Raw genomic sequence first — 18,024 nt, forward strand, 5'->3', positions numbered from 1 at the left:
CCTTCGACGCTCACCCATCTCGTCGAATCGGGGAAGTAGACTTGTACCACATCGGAGAGATTAGGCGGATCCTGCCGAACATCGTCCAGGCGATCTTCTCTGACCACGTGGAGCCAAGAAAGAGTATTCGTGGCGGGCAATCCGCAGGAACATCATACCGCTCCTCCTCAAACTGGTCTCTGACCACGTGGAGCCAAGAAAGAGTATTCGTGGCGGGCAATCCGCAGGAACATCGTACCGCTCCTCCTCAAACTGGTGGAAGCGCGTCCTTTGAAATGACGAAAATATCCCTTTCCATCATAATTAAGGTTCATAAAATCGACTATTAAGAACGTTTAAGTAATAACAACACTGTTTGATAACGCCGCTTTTGCATGCCCTAAAAAGAGAGTAACTCCGCGGACCATACACCATACGCGACAGTTGTCAAAGGCTCCGACCCCATCACAAGTCGTTCCTTACATGGACTCCTGCAGCGGAGGGGCCGGAGGAGGAGCAATGGAATGAGTCAGCGGCATGTGTAAGCTCGAGGGAAACGATGCGTGGAGGCCGTGTCAGATGAGGAGACGACAAGGGGGAGGCCGACGGCACCGGCGCGGTGGAAACTCCGGGAATGGCGGAGGACCCAGTCCCCTCATCTTTCCTTCCCTCGCTCCCATCGAAGCCCTAGAGCGGGGCCTCCGATCGTGACCCCCCCGCCGCGAGAGCGGCTCGCGCTCCCCCATCAGGCCCAGGTTGGTCGCCGCCCACGATCGGGGGTCGAAGGCCCCCCACATTGCCTTTTCTTTGGTTTTTCGCTTTTGTCTTCTGCCTCACCTTGCAATCTTTGTTTCACGGTCTCTCTTTGAGGTCCTTAGAGATGGCGGAGGCGCTGAAGTTGCTGTACATTGTTGTGGTGGACGAAGTAGAGAGGGGAGGAGGCGATGGCGTCGGCGGGAAGAGGAGCTTGTCGTTTCGGTACACTCGGCCGGTGCTGCAGAGCACTCTGCAGCTCATGGGCTGCAAGGCTCGTCATGCTTTCAAGGTTGGTCGTTCGATGCGATCTGCCTGGTGCCGGTCGGCTCGTTTTTTTATTTTGTTATTGCATGGACCAACCGCTACCTCCGTGCTTCTGGATGTGAGTTAGGAAGAATCTCTGCTCTGTTGTCTTCTTGTTCTCAGTTCATGCATGCCATAATCCTGTTTCCTTGCGCTTTTGTCGTGTATATGCTTCGACAAGATCATCGGACATGACCGTAGTTTTAGAGGTGTCAATTCTAAGTTCTTACGACATCTCGGACAGTGATTATTTTGGAGCCAAAGTTTGGATTTTGCGCTTCTAACTTCTATTCAATTTTGTATGTTTCGTTAGCCCTGATTTCCAAACTCATAATATTCAGGGGAATCTTGTTGTTTTGGTATTGATTACATCATTGAAATCTTGATGTCTAAACGTGAAGTTTGGTTTTGTTTTCCCCCCAGATTAGCCGAAGAGTATTTGAAGTGATGCGAGATGAGAACTCAAGTGGACGTTTGCCTCCTGATGGCAGGAGCTCAGATTGCTGGAAAATTCCATCCAGCGAAAAGAACAGACATGATATTGATGGCTTGGGCCAGGCAAACATGACTAATCGGCTGACTCCAGAGAATGTAGATATGAGTAGTGGAATGCCTTTTGAATTGTACAAAAGACTAACAACTGTTGTTGTTTCAAGGGAACGCTTCTTAGACATCGTCTGTGATGCCCTCACCCTATACAAATATGTCAGTCCACATCAAAGAACTGACTTGCTTCTAGCTTGCAGGTGTATCATCCTCATTTTTCCTCTTGAGATGTTCTAAATAAGTTCCATTTGGCTAAAATACGAAGAACTTATATTGAATTAAATCAACTAAGAGTGAAACAGATTTTGGTTTGATTTATGTATAGCATATAACAAAATAGTTGTGCTGCTTTCCCTATGGTTTCACTGATCTTGCAGCAATTTGATTAATATTGACTGCATGATTTGCTCTTTTTTTTTTTGAATTATTGCGAACCTATATATTGATAGAATTTTGTGCCTTTTTCTAATGGTTGGATATTCAGAATTATTTCTTCAGTTTCATCAACAACCTCATTATGCTGTAGTTTCTTAGGTTTTTGTTTTCTACTTATCATTGTGAAAGACACCTGTTGATTTACTTTGAAGAACTGAAGTGTCCTTTGTTTTGCTTTGCTGCTTTTATCTATATGCTTTGTGACTCCTGAATAGTTCTTTAATTTCTTTTAGGATTCGAGAAAGAAAGGAGTCTGTGACAGTTCTTTTGTGCGGCGCAAGTGGCTGTGGCAAGTCTACTCTGTCGGCCTTGCTGGTACTTGCTGAGAATTCTGTAGTAGACATTTTAACTACTTGCACCAGCTGTTTTAGTCATTTATGCATTTTGAGATTCCATAACTCATATTTAATTTATATTCAGATGAGCTGGCATATGCATTCAGTTGTCAAATGCCATTACTAATGAGCCTAGGAAAAATATCCTTTTTATGTTTCTTTATCATAACAACAAAGAACTAAAGAAAGAGTAATTTAAAATAGCACCACAGTCTACACAGACAGACAACAAAAGAGTCAAAAAGGTGCCACAAGGCAATTATTGTAATGACTTCTTGTAGGAACTCTTCTTGGCTCCTGACCACTTCCTCCCTGGCCAATCGTGCAAACTTATGAAATCCCAGAAGAGTTTATATTTTGTGTGAAATATCTTATGCAGCAGAACTTGTTGTGTTGTAATGTCTAATTTCCAACATTTGAAATGCCTATATGGAAAATGTTTGATGCTATGTGTGAACAGAAGAGTTTTCTTGTAGGTATGCTTTTTCAATAAACAATTTGAACTTTTAACCTTAACCCCTACTTTATTTAGGCACTTTAACTGGATTCCCACTAATCTTTTTAGCTAGTTTAATATTAAAGCACTGGCTACTTAGTGCATTTTTCCATACATGCATGGATTCAATTAAATTCACTTATTTTTGTCACCTTTATGCTCTGCCTTAAAAGTACTAAACCTATCTTGAGCAATACTTTCAAAATTGAAAACCAACTTCGACATGTTGAACAATAAAAATTAAATTCGTACTTGCTAGGCATCTCTTGCAAATAGTTCTTCTTGGTCTTATCTTAATTTTGACCATCTTACAAGAAGAATGTCAGGCAAAAACAATTCAATTTTATGAATATGCTCTCTAGTCTCTACATGCTCTCCTAACAGGGAAGCAGACTGGGTGTGACAACTGTCATTTCTACTGATTCAATACGCCATATGATGAGGAGCTATGTGGATGAAGAACAAAATCCGCTCCTTTGGGCTTCAACTTATCATGCTGGGGAATGTCTAGATCCAGTAGCAGTGGCAGAAGCAAAAGCTAAACGAAAAGCAAAAAAACTTGCTATTGTTTCACACGCAGTGGTTAAGGGAGAAATATCTGATGGAACTCTAAATGTAAAACCTGATGGCCGATCTCATGATGTGGTCCTTGGAACTGAGTTAATTGGCAAAAAGCAAATGGCTATTGAAGGCTTTAAAGCACAAAGTGAAATGGTAATAGACAGTCTTGATCGTCTCATCACTGCTTGGGAAGAGCGAAAAGAATCTGTAGTCGTTGAGGGTGTCCACTTGAGCCTCAATTTTGTGGTGAGTACTTGACAATGGCACCACATGTTCTCTAACATTATCTTTTTATTCTTTCTGAAACAAATGTTTCTTGCAATTTAATTATATCTTGATTTGGATCTGTTGAAAGTTTGTTCAGAATCATAATTCCCGATAGCCATTTATATTTTTGCATGCAAACTTATAAATTGGATTTTTTCTGTACATTTAATTTCTAACCGATGTCTTCTACTGCTTTTTTCCTTTTGGTTAGATGGGACTCATGAAGAAGCATCCTTCAATAATACCGTTCATGATTTATATAACAAATGAAGACAAACATATAGAAAGATTTGCAGTGCGTGCCAAATACATGACACTGGACCCAGCAAAGAATAAATATGTAAAATATATCCAGAATATCAGAGCCATTCAGGAGTATCTCTGTAACAGGGCAGATAAGCATCTGGTTCCAAAAATAAAAAACACAAATGTTGATCGGAGTGTGGCAGCTATCCATGCCACAGTTTTTGGCTGTCTACGTAGGCGAGAGGCAGGAGAGCAGCTCTATGACCCAACTACAAATACAGTGTTTGTAATACATGAAGAATACAGAAACCAGTGTGCTGCAAATTCTCTTGGTTCCAAGAGAATGTTGCAGTTGATCCAGAGTAAGGGTTCCTCAAGGCATCTAATGGCACTTCTCAACACAGATGGATCTGTTGCCAAGGCTTGGCCTTTTGAGATGGTTGATTATGATGGGAAACTTGATCGAAATGGGAACGAAAAATGCGTGGGAAACCCCATGTATGGCCCCTTGCAGATAGGGAAGGCCGGGCCAGTTAATCTTCAGTTTGGAAATTTTGGGATCAGTGCATGGACAAATGATACATGTGGTACAAGTCAAACAGGGAGCATCGATGACTCAAGGGCTGAGGGCACTGACACCGGCAGTAGATACTTCTCTTCCTGTTGCAGCTCCCCAAAGGCATTAGATGGACCTGCCAAAGAGGTACGGCTTGTGCTAACACCATAATGCTTTGTTTGAAATAATCTTTATCCTACAGTTGGTCATGCACCAATTGCCCTTAGCATCCATATATAACATTATTGTAATCTTTTAAGTGGTTTGACATTTTCTTGGTATAGAAATTCACTCAATGCACTCCTTGCCATGCATTGTGCTACATGACAACCTTTTTTTTTCTTTTTCCAGCTCAAGGAAGAATTTTTTGTATCTGGTAGCGAAGAAGAAGCCGACTACCCATCTGATAAAGACAGTGATGAAGATCTTAGTGACATAGACGACAAGGAGATCCATGATGAGGTAGGCAGCGGGCCTTATTTGTATTTTGTCATATTCATTTTCCCAATGGAACATTCCTTTAATCTAAAATGTCAAATAATTGTGTCATTACAGAGAAGTGCATTTCGTGCACCATAATATCCTGTCATTGCTTCACCAGAAACTTTATGGACTCTTACAGTTGTCTTTGCATATATATGTCAAGCATAAAACTTTGGTTGACTTTCTTTATTTAAAAATGGTTCTTGTATGACCTTAGTATCGCTGGGACTGAAGATTTCTTGCTACAGAGCATATTCTTCATTATTTATGATCGCTTTTCTAAGCTAAAGTAGGACAGTGAATACCTCTGCTTGATGTGTGTTATCCAGATTGAAGGTTCCGTTGATGAAGACTCCACCAAGTCAGATGAGGAGTACGAGGACTTGGCGATGCGAGACGACCTCGAAAATGTTTATTGGTCCGATGATGATAAGTCAGCAAACGCAAAGAAAGCAGCAGACGATAAAAGACCAACTGACGAAGGAGACGTGAGCACAGCAGATAAATACCAACACAATCTCGAGCTGTTCTTGAAGATGAGCGAGGGTATCATGGAACCACCTTTTTCTTATGCCCTGCTTCGTGGGCAAAGCAAGACGAGCACCGACATGGGAGCGAGGAGACGATCCTTGAGCGATCCAATGCGATTCCGAGACCGGGCACAGAGCATCCCGGCTGTGACGGAGTTGAGAGCACTGTGAAGGGGATCAGTTCTCTGCTTAGGATTAACCTTGAAAGCACAATCTTTTGTCTTGAGTTGTGGATGAGGAGAACCAGCCTTGATCTTTCTGGAATTAAGATGTGAATTCTGTTAGAAGGAGGTATGGAGTCAATTATTGTGGCTTTAAACCATGGAATGGAGAGGGAAATGCTGCTAAATGTTATGGCTCGATTGCTGAGAGTGTGTGCACGCAGTCATCCGGCTGTGTGTGGCTCAGGTTGGTGCTCTTGTCGTGCGGGTCCAGCGATGTGGTAGTCTCCATGTGAAGGATAACATGGCCGCGGAGAGTGGAGTCCACGATCCAATGCGATGAGGAAAGATGTGGTTGAGTAAACCTGTCTCTCAGTATTATGCCAGAGGATTAATTACATATTATCATCTCATCATCGGTAGTGAGCTACTTTTTAGTATCTCAGATTTTTATATTTCTAAGCTCAGTTTTATAAACAAAAAAAAAAAATTAATATTTTAATTTATGATGGCGAAAGGTGGTGTCACTAGCATCAACGTCGATGTAGTTATGATCCTTTTACGGCTCTACATCTGTGTTAATGTTTCGTCACCATGGAATCGAAGTTCGTTATCGAAGTCATCGTGAAGATCTGTCACTTGTCTAAGTAGGACCCAAAGATGCGCACCCCTCTCAACGACGTTGCCTCTTATTGCCGCCCACCTTTTAATCATCACTCATCCATAGTCGAGAGGCCTAGGAGAATGCAGCTATTGCCCTCCTCAACCTCTCCATCTTTGCCCATGAAGTGCTCACGTGCACCCTGAGCATCCTCGATGCCTTCGCCACCACCTTCCGCATTCTCTCTCTTATTGATGTCCAGCACATAGTTTAACCCTTTACAACCTCCTCTCCATCGAAGCGTATCGCTTCATCATCATGTCAAATAAGCCCCTCATCACCACCCTCATGGACCTCCTTGATGCTCTCGACATGTCATTTACGTCCATCAAGGACATGCTCAAGCTCCTCTTTAGCTTGGTATTTTACTCACTCAACAACACCGCCCTCGTTGAGCTTGGCATTATGCCACTTCTTTTCGCACCAACGTTGAAGGATGGGCATAGGGGGTTGGTGGGGGACATGATGACTATGATCACTCAAGTGGTAGGATGTGACGAGAGTATGAAGGCATTCCGAAGGGTGGATGGCGTCAATATCTTAGAGGATCTGGTGATTGGGAGAAGCGGGAGGACGAGGCAAAACGCTACGACTATGCTGTCAAACCTAGTAAAGAGCGACAAAGCGATGGGGGACGGGGTGAAGGCAGTCGTGAGGGCTCTGGTCGACGATGACAATGGGATGAGCACATGGGGAAGAGTAAGGTAGAGGCGCTGTTGAGGGTTTTAGAGAGCGAGTGAGGGAGCTAGTTGTAGGGTCTTAGTAATTCCGAGATTGGTATCGATGACTCCATGTTGTAAACGTTAGGTCACAAAGTGCTTTGTCGTCGCTCTGCATCCGCCACCTGCCATCAACGTTTTGAACGTTAAAATTATCTTTCTACCATTTATTTTCTTATTTTCGTTGTTAAATCTGATGACATTAGAATAAACGAATCTAGATGTTTCACTTTTGTAACTATAGAAATATCAATATAATTATTTAAAATATAAAAATCAAGATGCTAAAGGTAACTAGTTATCAAGAATAATATGTAATTAGCCTTATACCACAAAGAGCAACTTCTATGAGCCCGCTCACGTTGAAACCTTTGGTTAAGTCGCAAGAAAGAAATTGAGGTAATTGGCTTAATTATTCATACAAATAGAAATATTCTTTTACGATTGGAACATAGATCACCCAAGTCATATTAGGATAATCTTATTTGGAGAACAAAACATAGTAGCATAAACTTACCTTCCTATCGATGCTCGCCTCGATTAACCCAAATATCCAGCGAGATCTCAGGTTTGAGTGTTTTGTACGACGTCATTTGATGCAATAAAAATTAAAAAAATACTATAAAACTCCAATTAGTAAAATTAAATGTTCAGTCCATATTTAGATTTGAATCTTATTTAAACTTGTAACTACTACAAAATAGAGAGACATGGGAAAAGATGGGAAGCGCTCGAGAGGATCGACCGACCCACCATACGATTGCAGCAGAGTGAACCTCCCCACTTTGCATCTCAGTAGATATCAAAAGCTCTTCGACGATGCATCGCCTGACATCTCTTTGCTACAGAAACATGAAAAAGGAGTTGATAGATTCACAAGTAATTGACCGAAAACAAGGAGGAAAATATACACCATCTGACCGAAGTGAAAGTTTGACCCGCTGACCTTTATTCCACTCAGGTGTTCAAAATAGAATCGTCTATTTCTTCTGTTCAGAATTGCATTCTTATAGCACTTTACTTATAGTGTATATAACTCCCTGAAAAATTATACATATATATATATATATATATATATATATATATATATGTGTGTGTGGAGGTGTGCTTGTTTTAAACAAAACCAGAGCAGGATGGAGACCAAGCATCATTAGTCAACGTGGGAGGAGCTCATTTACTGTGTAGATATTATTCTGATGGATGTCAGCCTTCCTCCCAGTCTATACCATCCTCATCATCGTCATGATCCGATGCATCAGCTTCCACATTCAAATCGGCTAGCCTATATGATTGACCAGAATTACCTGCAAAATGGTTTTGATGCGATCGTTAAGAGTACTCATTATGGTTTGACATCCAGTCACCAAAGAAACGTATAAAGATAGTCAAAATAGCAAAAAAGATCATGAGGGAGCATTTAACTTTTAACAGAAGATGGCAAGCTAAAAATAGAAATGTAAAACATCAGAACATAGACCATGCTAGATTAGAACTCTGATGGCATACATTGAAATATGCCAATAGTAAATTCAATTTTTTCAGTCTAATGTAGCTTCCCATACATCTCTACCATCTGTAAAGAAAATTTCCTAGCTTACATGGAACCCTCATGTTTAACTCCACTGACAACTCTGGTGATATAGACCATACTTTATTAGCTTAATAGGTCAACCAGAAGAGAACAGATATGAGGTACAAGAATCAAATATCCCATAACTATAATGTACAGATTCAGGGGCGTTAATCTACCCTCCTATTTGACTTGGATTCGGTTTGAGACTTCTACACCCTGATCAAAATTGGACTTGAATCCTGGATGAATCTGATATGATCATTTGATTAAAGATCCAGAGTGGCTTCAAATCATTGTTACTTATGTTCTTTAATATCTATAATAATGAACTCACAGAAAAACAAGATATCCAATATACATCCAGCATCCTAGTTTCTGATAGAACCCAGAAAAAAAAAATCAGCCAAAGGCAATATACCTGTACTTGGGGCCTCCTCCTCCCATTCAACGTCATCATTGTCATCCTCACGTTTTGATTTCATGCCAACACGTCGCTCAAAGGGTGCTTCAGAAACATTTCTTGGCAGTTCTGCTTCTTGCTGAACTTTTTTAGAGGCCTCTTGTTCTTCTTGCCTTTTCACAAGGGCAGCATAATAAGCCTTGAGATATTCATCCTACAAAAGTTAAGAGGCAGCAAAAATGATTTTTGTCACAATGATATTAATAAGAAATATTCCAACACAAACTAAGTTTATAAAATCTCAGACAATGTACTAGCCTGTAAACTCTTTTCATCTTCTTTATCCATATTTAATTTCTTCTCATCAACAGAACTGGAACTTTGCTCCACTTTGACATCAGGCTTAACCTCTCCACGCTGCTCTTTTGTAAGATTCATTCCCTGTTTGATCATCCATGGAGGTAAAACCTTCATTGATGTAGGTTTTGTATCAAGTTCAATCTCCTCTTTTGCCTCAACACCAGATAAAGCAACTTCTACCTGCCAAGTATAACACAGTAAACAGATAATACATAAAGGTGATCGGCAGCTATAAATATGATTTCAAATTTTCAGTTACTGTTTAACTCTGGTGGATTTGATAGTGCAAAAATTGCATACCCTTGTTTCACCAAGAAACGGCATTGGCGTCCCACTGTAACCTTGTGCTTGGGGATTTTTAGAAGAATCACTAGCATTAGAATCACCACTAGCTTGAGCTGCAGCATGTGCCCTAGCTTCCCATGCTTGTAGGTTTCCAAATTCAGGAGCAGGCAAATCTTTCACCCTAGCAAGCTGTAATGCTAGCGGTTTCAGCTGCTCCTGCATTTGTTGAAATTCCGCAACATGTAGACAACATTATTTAGAATCAACCTCACGAAAAGGAGACATTACAAAATTTTGACATATCATCCCAACTAAATGGGACATAGTAAATCCATCAAAGAGATTCACAAAGATATGTATGGAATCTAGTATGAAGGACATCTAAGTGAAATCAAGCTGGTTAAGGTTTTGTAAAAGAAGAAAGTAATCTTGATCAAAAACTTGCAAGGTCAACATCATGTGAACCTTTTTTCATTGATGTTGAAAACTATGAAGCTAGTGACAAATTTCTAGTTAAGTATAATTTAGGCAAGAGGGACCTCTCAAAATCTGATGACAACCACTTTAAACCAATGCGACTATGGAGCAAACATGGAAACAGTCAAGTGTGAGTGGAAAGATTTTGCTATGCTGACTACTATTCATATCAAAGCACACATAACAAGTGCTATCATATAGACCACATCAAGATGCAGAGTTCATAATTTGCAAAAATATTTTTCCTATGGAGTCCTGGACAATAATATGAAAGTACAAGTAAAATCAAGCAGACCAGAATTATAATGTTCTTTAAAAAGAGAGCATATCGCTAAAATTCCTTTATGCATGACCTGTGCTCTCCAAATGTCTGGATACCTTTAAGTTTGTCCAGATATGTTAGTTACATATTTGATTATTGTCAAGACATTGTCGGCAACTGTTACTCGGAGAAAGCTTGCAGATATGATTGAAAGACAAGCAATCAAGTGCACTTATAGAAACGCTAAAAGCTGTTGACATAAAGATACTTAGAAAAGAATAACAAACAAGGATTATAATTTATTTAGAAGGAAGTATGTTTAAAAGCAACAACATACAAACACTCTGTGGTGTTACTTCCCTGTGCTAGAACCAGTTCTCTAAAAAGGTGACAGTTAAATGGACAAAGGCTAAACTGAAAGCATTATATTAGATAAACACATAGGTGACCTGAAGTAAAATTACCAAATATCTATAAAAGAGAACGCACATAAAGCGAGCCGGTAAAATAATATCAAAAGAAGAAAAAAGAACTTCGAACACTTCAATATTTGTCTGAAAGCCCATGCAATCTCGTAAGGCAGCATTGCCATGGGCTTTACTCAAAAACTTTATGCTGATATTGGTTAATCACCAAGCCTAATAAAAAAAAACTACTTTTATATGACAACTCAATGCTATCATTAGCTTTTCATTTATTAGTCGGATACTAATACACACAATTACTTTCCTCCTGAAGATACTATTTGATATAGAATTTCAACTGTAAACAAAGTTTCAGAGCTACCTCCATCTTCTGAAGCATGTCCTTTAACTTTTCACGCCTCCGCCTCCTAGCATTATCATCCCCGTCTCCCATTTCTTCAGCAGCAAGCTTGTCACTCTCAGCAACAAGTTCACCATTGCAATTTTCACAGTGAAAATATTCATCATCCATGCTCACAAGTTGTAATGCATCAAAAGCAGAATATCTAGAAAAGATTTAGGAATCACCAACACAGCAAGCTCAAAAATATCAATTGAAGTACTGGCTAAGGAAGATTGCAAGTTACCTTCTCCCACAATTAGGGCATATGTACTCCTGAATGGTATTTCTGCTATCCAACTCATCCTTTATTTTCTTCTTCATCCGATGCATTCGGTATCTAACAACATCATAAATCTGCAATAGAGTATTCATAAAAGTTCATCAGAAAGTAAAAAAAACTAAAGGTGCAACACTTCAGGCACATAATATGTACAAAATAAGTGGTAAGAAATGGGTCCATGTCAAGTCAGAATCAATTACAAGAAGCAAGCCCAACTAGGTCTCACACTTTTTATTCTGTCTTACCAAATTAAGAAGACACTTATAAATGAACAATTGGGCAGGTAAACTCAAGCATCCACAGGTTTCCCTAAATACAAGTATCTTAACATTGCCTTCAAGGAATCGGTAAAAAAAGATCCAGTTAAATACTCATGTAAATCTATTTTCAACTACAATAAGTTTTAAATAGTTTCTCACATTACTTTAGTCTAACCTTAAGTAATGTTTCAAAAAGTTTTAAATAGTTTCAGAAACAAAGACCATATAACCTTTTAGTCTCTCCATCCTACCTGTGGTATAATTAAGGTGCTCACATTACTCTTAACCTAATAACACAATAAGCAAAGTTCTTCTTTTGACATATAATTCAGACAATGCCTTATATAGGCTCCACCATGATTTATCAAGGGTAAACCTTTACCCAATTAAGTGAAGAACTTAAATCCCTACGATCTTATCTGACAACTATTAAACAAGGCTATGAATATGTGAGATGTGATACTTGTAGAACACTTAAGGCTAAATGTTGATGTTTGGATACTTAGGGGATGATTGGTGGATACTTCCTGGGAAACTTGTATCTTTTTACCTTTTGGATGTTGATCTTTTGATGGCATATGAGATAGATATATGATTAGACATATTACTTTGTCATTTGATCTAACATCAAATTGTAAAAATAAAATGATTCCATTATCACATGCATCATAAATTCTTGCAGTTTTGTTATCAACTCTGTATTCTTGAAGCACTGTTACTTATAATAATTTCTTCCATGATGAACAGATTTAGGATGTTGGTTAGTTGCTTAACTTTCTTTCTCGCATTAAGCGACTACATATTCTAGCACTACAGCACAAACAAACAAGCCATAGTAAACAAAAATATAAAAAGATTATGAGGTAACTGTGAAAAGGAAAGGTAAAATCCTACTAGAAGAGGGGCATGGGGGGAAGAAAGTAAAGAAACCAAACAACAAAAGGAAACTATCTTAATAGACATGCATAACCAGGTTGTGCATGACTTACTGAGACAAAAGAATTGTTTTGATAGTTCACAAGTAGAAGAAGAAACATCAAGATCGTCAGTAGTGACCTGTGCATAATCTAAACAGCAGTATGAATGCATATGCATCTTCATCTTCTCATCACCCTCTTTAGTACCTTGTTGACCATCACCGGTTGCAGCAATTGCAGCATTGAATATTTTTGCACCTTTGGCACTCTGAATAAATACAAATATATGTTAGGAACTTAGGATAATTAAAAAGAAGAAAAATCAAGAAAGGCGACAATATTTAGAGCTTCAAAAATTTCATCCGAGAGAAGTGGTAGAAATGTATTCCTCTTGCACACTCAAATGTCACATAATTAGCTGAAATATAAAGAACACAAAAGCATAACCATGATAAGCTGAAATTTCAGAATGCATATCATTTGCCAAACAGCCCAAGTCTCATGATGACAAAGTAAGAAACCTTGGTTGACCCATTTACACCTTACTAAAAAACTAACATGATTTGCCTCATCCAATGTAAAGCAAGTCATTCATTTACTGCCAATGAGCTCTTCAACAGCTTTTGACCATTCAAAATCTACTATCTACTGCTTTAAATCCTGTATGTGCGGAAACATCATGCTATGATCTTCATCGGTCATGTATGGAACATTTATTAAATAATTGTCAAAGCTCCAAAGTCTAAAACAATATATATAACAGATCTCGGGCTGGAAACTGGAAATTATATGAGAATACTGCAAGACATCACCTTGGATGCAAATCATGGACAATGGAAGGCGAGGGACAAAATAATCTGACGGTATGAACTTGGTAGGTATCTAGGCCTTCTGATATTACTTCACCAACAAGGAAACATGTGCTAGTTGGAGGCATAACTGTGAAGCTTCAAGCAGATGACATTGTATTCTTAAAATACTGCATTTAGGCCTCTCATCAATATCTACATAAATATTACTACTTGTCAAATGAAGAATTGATTGCTACTTGCTGATGATATACGGATGTTTCAAACAGCAATTTCCCAAATCCACAAGAAGCTCATCAATCTTGTAGAATCCCGTCTAGACATGGGTCATCGGTTACATATATGACATACACATAAATAAATTCCAAAAGATAGTTTAACTTGTGGCACAGTGTGACATGTTTCCGTAAATATGTCACCAGAAGATGATAATAATTATTTTTGTAATTACCTAATTATATTACCATGTGTTACAATTCTCACCACCTCAACTACTAGTGTTTTTCCACTTAACAAAAAAATATTAACTACCTCCAACAAAGAAGGAGAAGGTCTGTGCAAAAACTAAACACCTGACATACTCAGTAATCATAACGTTTAAAACCAAACTGAGTGTCCTTTGAATTTGATGATGACTAAAATTACCCTTATCTATCAAAGCCATAGAAAGTGGGTCCAGTCAAACCTTTTTTTTTTAATGTTGTATACAAGACCCTTGAATTTGGGTATGAAACCAATTAATGCCTATTGAAGTCCACAAAGCCCATAGATGAGGCATACAATTCATAAAGAGAACACACATTTCCACAAGCCACAAAAGGGATAGCAATATATTGACTCCAACTTGAACATATCAAACTAAACTTCAAGGCAAGGATTGCAATTTCGATCCGTACCGGTGTACCAAGCCCTGCTCGGTACACTATGTACCGAGGCATACTGACAGTACATACAAAATCATAAAAATACCTCTAAAAATACCTGAAAATTAGAAGAAAAAAAAAGTTAGGATATGATTTTTAAGTTAGAGATAAATATAACATTAGTATAATTTTAGCAAAAATAATATAAATTAGGAAAGAATAGTATCACGTATCATTTTTGGGCTTTAAGGAGTAGCTTTGTGGTACGTTCTGGATCGTCCTTCCGTTAATATTGAATATCTACAAGAAATTATTTGAATTGTTAGATTATTTTTTATATAATTTAAACCTTAACATTCAAATGAATTAAATAATCAATCGATGGATATATCGGGTTGGCAGGTTCTACCACCAAAAAGAATAACGGGACTCCACGAGCGATGGATCGGGGTCCTCAATCCTATGTATATGTATATCAATATGATATATTTGTTGGGCTCAATCCTGAAATTGATCTCATGACATAGTGTACTAATACACCGTATACCATTGGTGCATTAATATGGTGATAGTCATAGTTTGATCATCGTGAACCACATGTGTCTGAAGCGGCTCCTGAGGCAAAGACGAATGTGACATGTATTGGTGCAGAGCATAGAGAATGTAAGAACTTCTACTTTTGCTATTTGATCTATTGCTCCGTATCGTAAGATTGATCATCGTATTGTTGCTCGGAGAAGTATGACCAACTATCACCGTACTATTGTTGGTCGTAAGATTCTCCATAATACGACGGCTATGAATACGATGAGCTTCGCTTTGTGTCTACGTCGTGTAAGCTCTGTCGCATCTGCTCAAATCGTAGCTTTATTGAGTTTATGAGAGTAAAAAAGTGAGAATAAGAGAGAGAAATGAGTGAAAAAGAGTTTGAGAGAGTTTAAGAGATTGAGAGAGTGAAATGAGTTGAAAGAAGAGGGAGGAAAGGATTTAAAATCTCTTTTTTAAGCCTTAAACGGTCAAATTGACTGGTTGAAATAGGTGAATCTCAGCTCTTGATCGGTATCGGTCGAAATCTAACCATTATCGATCGGTACAAGTCAATAACGATTGGATTTCGATAGGCGAATCTCAACTCTTGATCGATATCAGTCGAAATCCAACCATTACCGATCGATACAGGTTAGTAACGATTGGATTTCGATCGTTATTGCCAGATACAGACCCCGTATCGTCTAATACGGGGTCAAGTGATTGGTACCGCCGGTAGAGGGCGGTCTGCGTACCGATATCCTATTAGACTGGTATGTATCGCCCATACCTAGCGATATGCATCGGTACAACAAACCCTGCTTCAAGGCACAATTTGGAAAAGGCAATATTGTTAGCTTAAATGGATAAAAAGAGAGGAGAAGGTAGATAGAGAATATTCACATTTAGTGCTTCTATAATTTTTGAGATGAAATTATGAAAATATTATGTAAGTAGGAACAATATGATATAAAAATTTTGAGGCATTGCTAGAAAGAAAATGACATGAGATGCCAAAACTTGCACCCAAAGTGACAAACAACAACACAGTTACCCACGCAAAAAAGAAAACTACCAACTGAAGCGCATTCTTATGAGTAAGAAAAGGTTTTGTGAACAACATAACAAGTACCAAAGATAGTTTTCACCCATAACACATGTTCATACTCTTTTAGAAGTGAATGACAAAGTGTTGCCACAAGCAAACTAAAAAGAACTTAGTTAGCATACACAATTTCATAGTCATCATAAGAGTGGATGCCATCAATTAATTGCTGCCACCAGGATGCAGACAAAATTAGCAAGTGTTTAGAAAATACTCATATTTCAAATACACAATTTCATAATATTCATAGTAGAAAATGCCATAAACTAATGCCACTAGGAGAGGAAGAAAACATATTCTAATAAGCATTTAAATGCACAATGACAATGGAACAATTACAAGCTATTGTATTCGCTTGATCAGCACAAAACTGACCTCTTTCCGATGTTCTCTAGTAACTAGCTTCTCTTCTTCAAAAAAACGTAAAGCACGGCGCAGTTGTTTAGTATGCAACTTCAAGGCTTTAGCCAAATCTTCCTCTCTAACCCACTGGCGCCTGAGTCAGTAAACCATCAACACTAGGGATTCAAAAGAGATGATACAAGAACAAATTTTTTTTAGTGGAAATCATAGTGCTTGAAGCATAATTTTAAAGACCAGATCGGCAGTTGTTTAATTTGTCAAAGGAAGCCCTTGACATACACTTACAACTATAGAGAAGTGAGTCTGAACTTTGGAGCTACCGAGAGTAAAAACGAAGGGCAAAACGTAATCCAGACGATTCCCTACTTGGATGGTTAACATTAATGCCCCTAAAGATGTCTGCCCGGTGCTACAATTTCAATTCATTGAATTTCAACCAAAAACAGTATTTTCGGACGTAAAAGATAATACATTTCTTCAAGAGTACATTAATTATCCTCGAATTCTGCTTCGTTTTGTCATTCTTGAAGTCCACGATTAAGTGCGCAACGGCATCATTTCGGTATGCGGTCAAACTTAAACCTTCCAGGGGAAAAACAGATCAAAGCAAGATTTCGTAACCTGGTGAGGGCATCAAGAACAATAACAGCCATCCCCCTGTTGTCGCCTCTCCCAGTCTTGGGCTGGTTTTCGCCCTTTATGGTGACGTCATCGTAGAACGCCCGCGCCGCGAGCTTCACCAACCTACCCAACAACTCCACCGATTCAATACCACAGCATCAAAGTAGCAACAAAACGAGAAAGACAACACAGACGACACCATCGGAGCACAACCTACAGATCTAATCCGCCAGTAAGATGTATCGATCGCAGAACGAACATGAAATAAGGGCAGGAAGCAGGATCCCGGCGACCGTACCTGTTGAAGGGCTCCAAGCTCATGGCGGAGGATGGGCGACGACGATCTACGGCTCCGACAGAGGGAAACGGTTAGTGATCGCAGGAGGAGGATCGGGGAGCGATCATTGGTCGGGGGGGTGGGGGGGCTTTTCGGCGACGATCGAGAAGAGGGACGACTGCCGACCTCCGAGCCGTTCCCAAACGATTCGTTTCGAGAGGTCACACAATACCCGTCCCGTCTCTCCCATAGATAACAATTGTATTCGATGCATCATAATATTATTAATTACTGTTATAATGTTACAATGATATTAATCATTAATTCTATGTATAATATTATTAATTAATGAAATAATGTTACAAGAATAGTCACCATACATTTTACAAACCACTAACTCTTTGAATTCTTATTAATCACCTAATTTTCTACTCATATTTATCCCATACCCAATTAAAAAAGTACCCTGATGGAAAATAATGTGAATATATATATATATATATATATATATATATATATATGATAAATTATGAAAAGATGATGTATTTGATAGATGAATAATAATATAACATTACGAGAGAAATATCATTTAGAAATAATAAGATGATGTATTTGACATATATAGTTTTCCTCCAATACATTTTACCAACCACAAACTGTTTAAATTCATATTAATCACCTAATTTTCTACCCATATTATGATTTTTTACTATAATTTCACATATCCATCATAAAATAATTCTATCTCAGAAATACGTGTATGTATATGTGCATGTGTATTTGTATTTGTATATGTAGCTAAG

The 18,024-nt window shown here is 38.6% G+C and overlaps 2 protein-coding genes across 3 annotated transcripts; one reads left to right on the top strand and one right to left on the bottom strand.

Annotated features, from left to right (window-relative positions):
- The first annotated feature begins 400 nt into the window (after positions 1 to 400).
- On the top strand, positions 401 to 5,664 carry LOC135678267 (P-loop NTPase domain-containing protein LPA1-like). 2 transcript variants are annotated; one of them, XM_065190863.1, is made up of 8 exons: positions 401 to 734; positions 850 to 1,024; positions 1,462 to 1,784; positions 2,253 to 2,334; positions 3,235 to 3,657; positions 3,890 to 4,627; positions 4,832 to 4,942; positions 5,293 to 5,664. In XM_065190863.1, the coding sequence occupies exons 2-8, from the start codon at positions 860 to 862 to the stop codon at positions 5,662 to 5,664; spliced, it is 2,214 nt and encodes a 737-aa protein (XP_065046935.1). In that variant the 5' UTR covers positions 401 to 734; positions 850 to 859. The 2 variants fall into 2 exon arrangements, with proteins under 2 accessions (XP_065046935.1, XP_065046934.1); XM_065190862.1 differs by having other exon boundaries at positions 858 to 1,024.
- Positions 5,665 to 7,960: 2,296 nt separating this feature from the next.
- On the bottom strand, positions 7,961 to 17,397 carry LOC135581871 (uncharacterized). Its single transcript, XM_065190869.1, has 10 exons — positions 17,243 to 17,397; positions 16,945 to 17,067; positions 16,336 to 16,456; positions 12,795 to 12,923; positions 11,443 to 11,552; positions 11,178 to 11,361; positions 9,668 to 9,868; positions 9,326 to 9,547; positions 9,026 to 9,221; positions 7,961 to 8,338 (listed from the first exon to the last, which is right to left on the bottom strand). Exons 1-10 carry the CDS (start codon positions 17,263 to 17,265, stop codon positions 8,238 to 8,240), a joined length of 1,410 nt encoding a protein of 469 aa, XP_065046941.1. The 5' UTR covers positions 17,266 to 17,397; the 3' UTR covers positions 7,961 to 8,237.
- Positions 17,398 to 18,024: the final 627 nt, after the last annotated feature.

This window comes from Musa acuminata, chromosome BXJ1-7, assembly GCF_036884655.1.
Source record: "Musa acuminata AAA Group cultivar baxijiao chromosome BXJ1-7, Cavendish_Baxijiao_AAA, whole genome shotgun sequence".
In the NCBI taxonomy this organism is placed as follows: domain Eukaryota; kingdom Viridiplantae; phylum Streptophyta; class Magnoliopsida; order Zingiberales; family Musaceae; genus Musa; species Musa acuminata.

What these genes read in the sequence shown, in the direction of transcription:
- LOC135678267 (XM_065190863.1), top strand. Translation starts at nt 860, where the DNA reads ATGGCGGAGGCGCTGAAGTTGCTGTACATTGTTGTGGTGGACGAAGTA. An exon ending in ACTTGAGCCTCAATTTTGTG is followed by an intron (nt 3,658 to 3,889) that starts GTGAGTACTTGA and finishes CCTTTTGGTTAG; the next exon opens with ATGGGACTCATGAAGAAGCA. An exon ending in TAGATGGACCTGCCAAAGAG is followed by an intron (nt 4,628 to 4,831) that starts GTACGGCTTGTG and finishes TTCTTTTTCCAG; the next exon opens with CTCAAGGAAGAATTTTTTGT.
- LOC135581871 (XM_065190869.1), bottom strand. Translation starts at nt 17,265, where the DNA reads ATGAGCTTGGAGCCCTTCAACAG. An exon ending in CTAGAGAACATCGGAAAGAG is followed by an intron (nt 12,924 to 16,335) that starts GTCAGTTTTGTG and finishes GTATTTATTCAG; the next exon opens with AGTGCCAAAGGTGCAAAAAT. An exon ending in CGTTTCTTGGTGAAACAAGG is followed by an intron (nt 9,548 to 9,667) that starts GTATGCAATTTT and finishes TATACTTGGCAG; the next exon opens with GTAGAAGTTGCTTTATCTGG.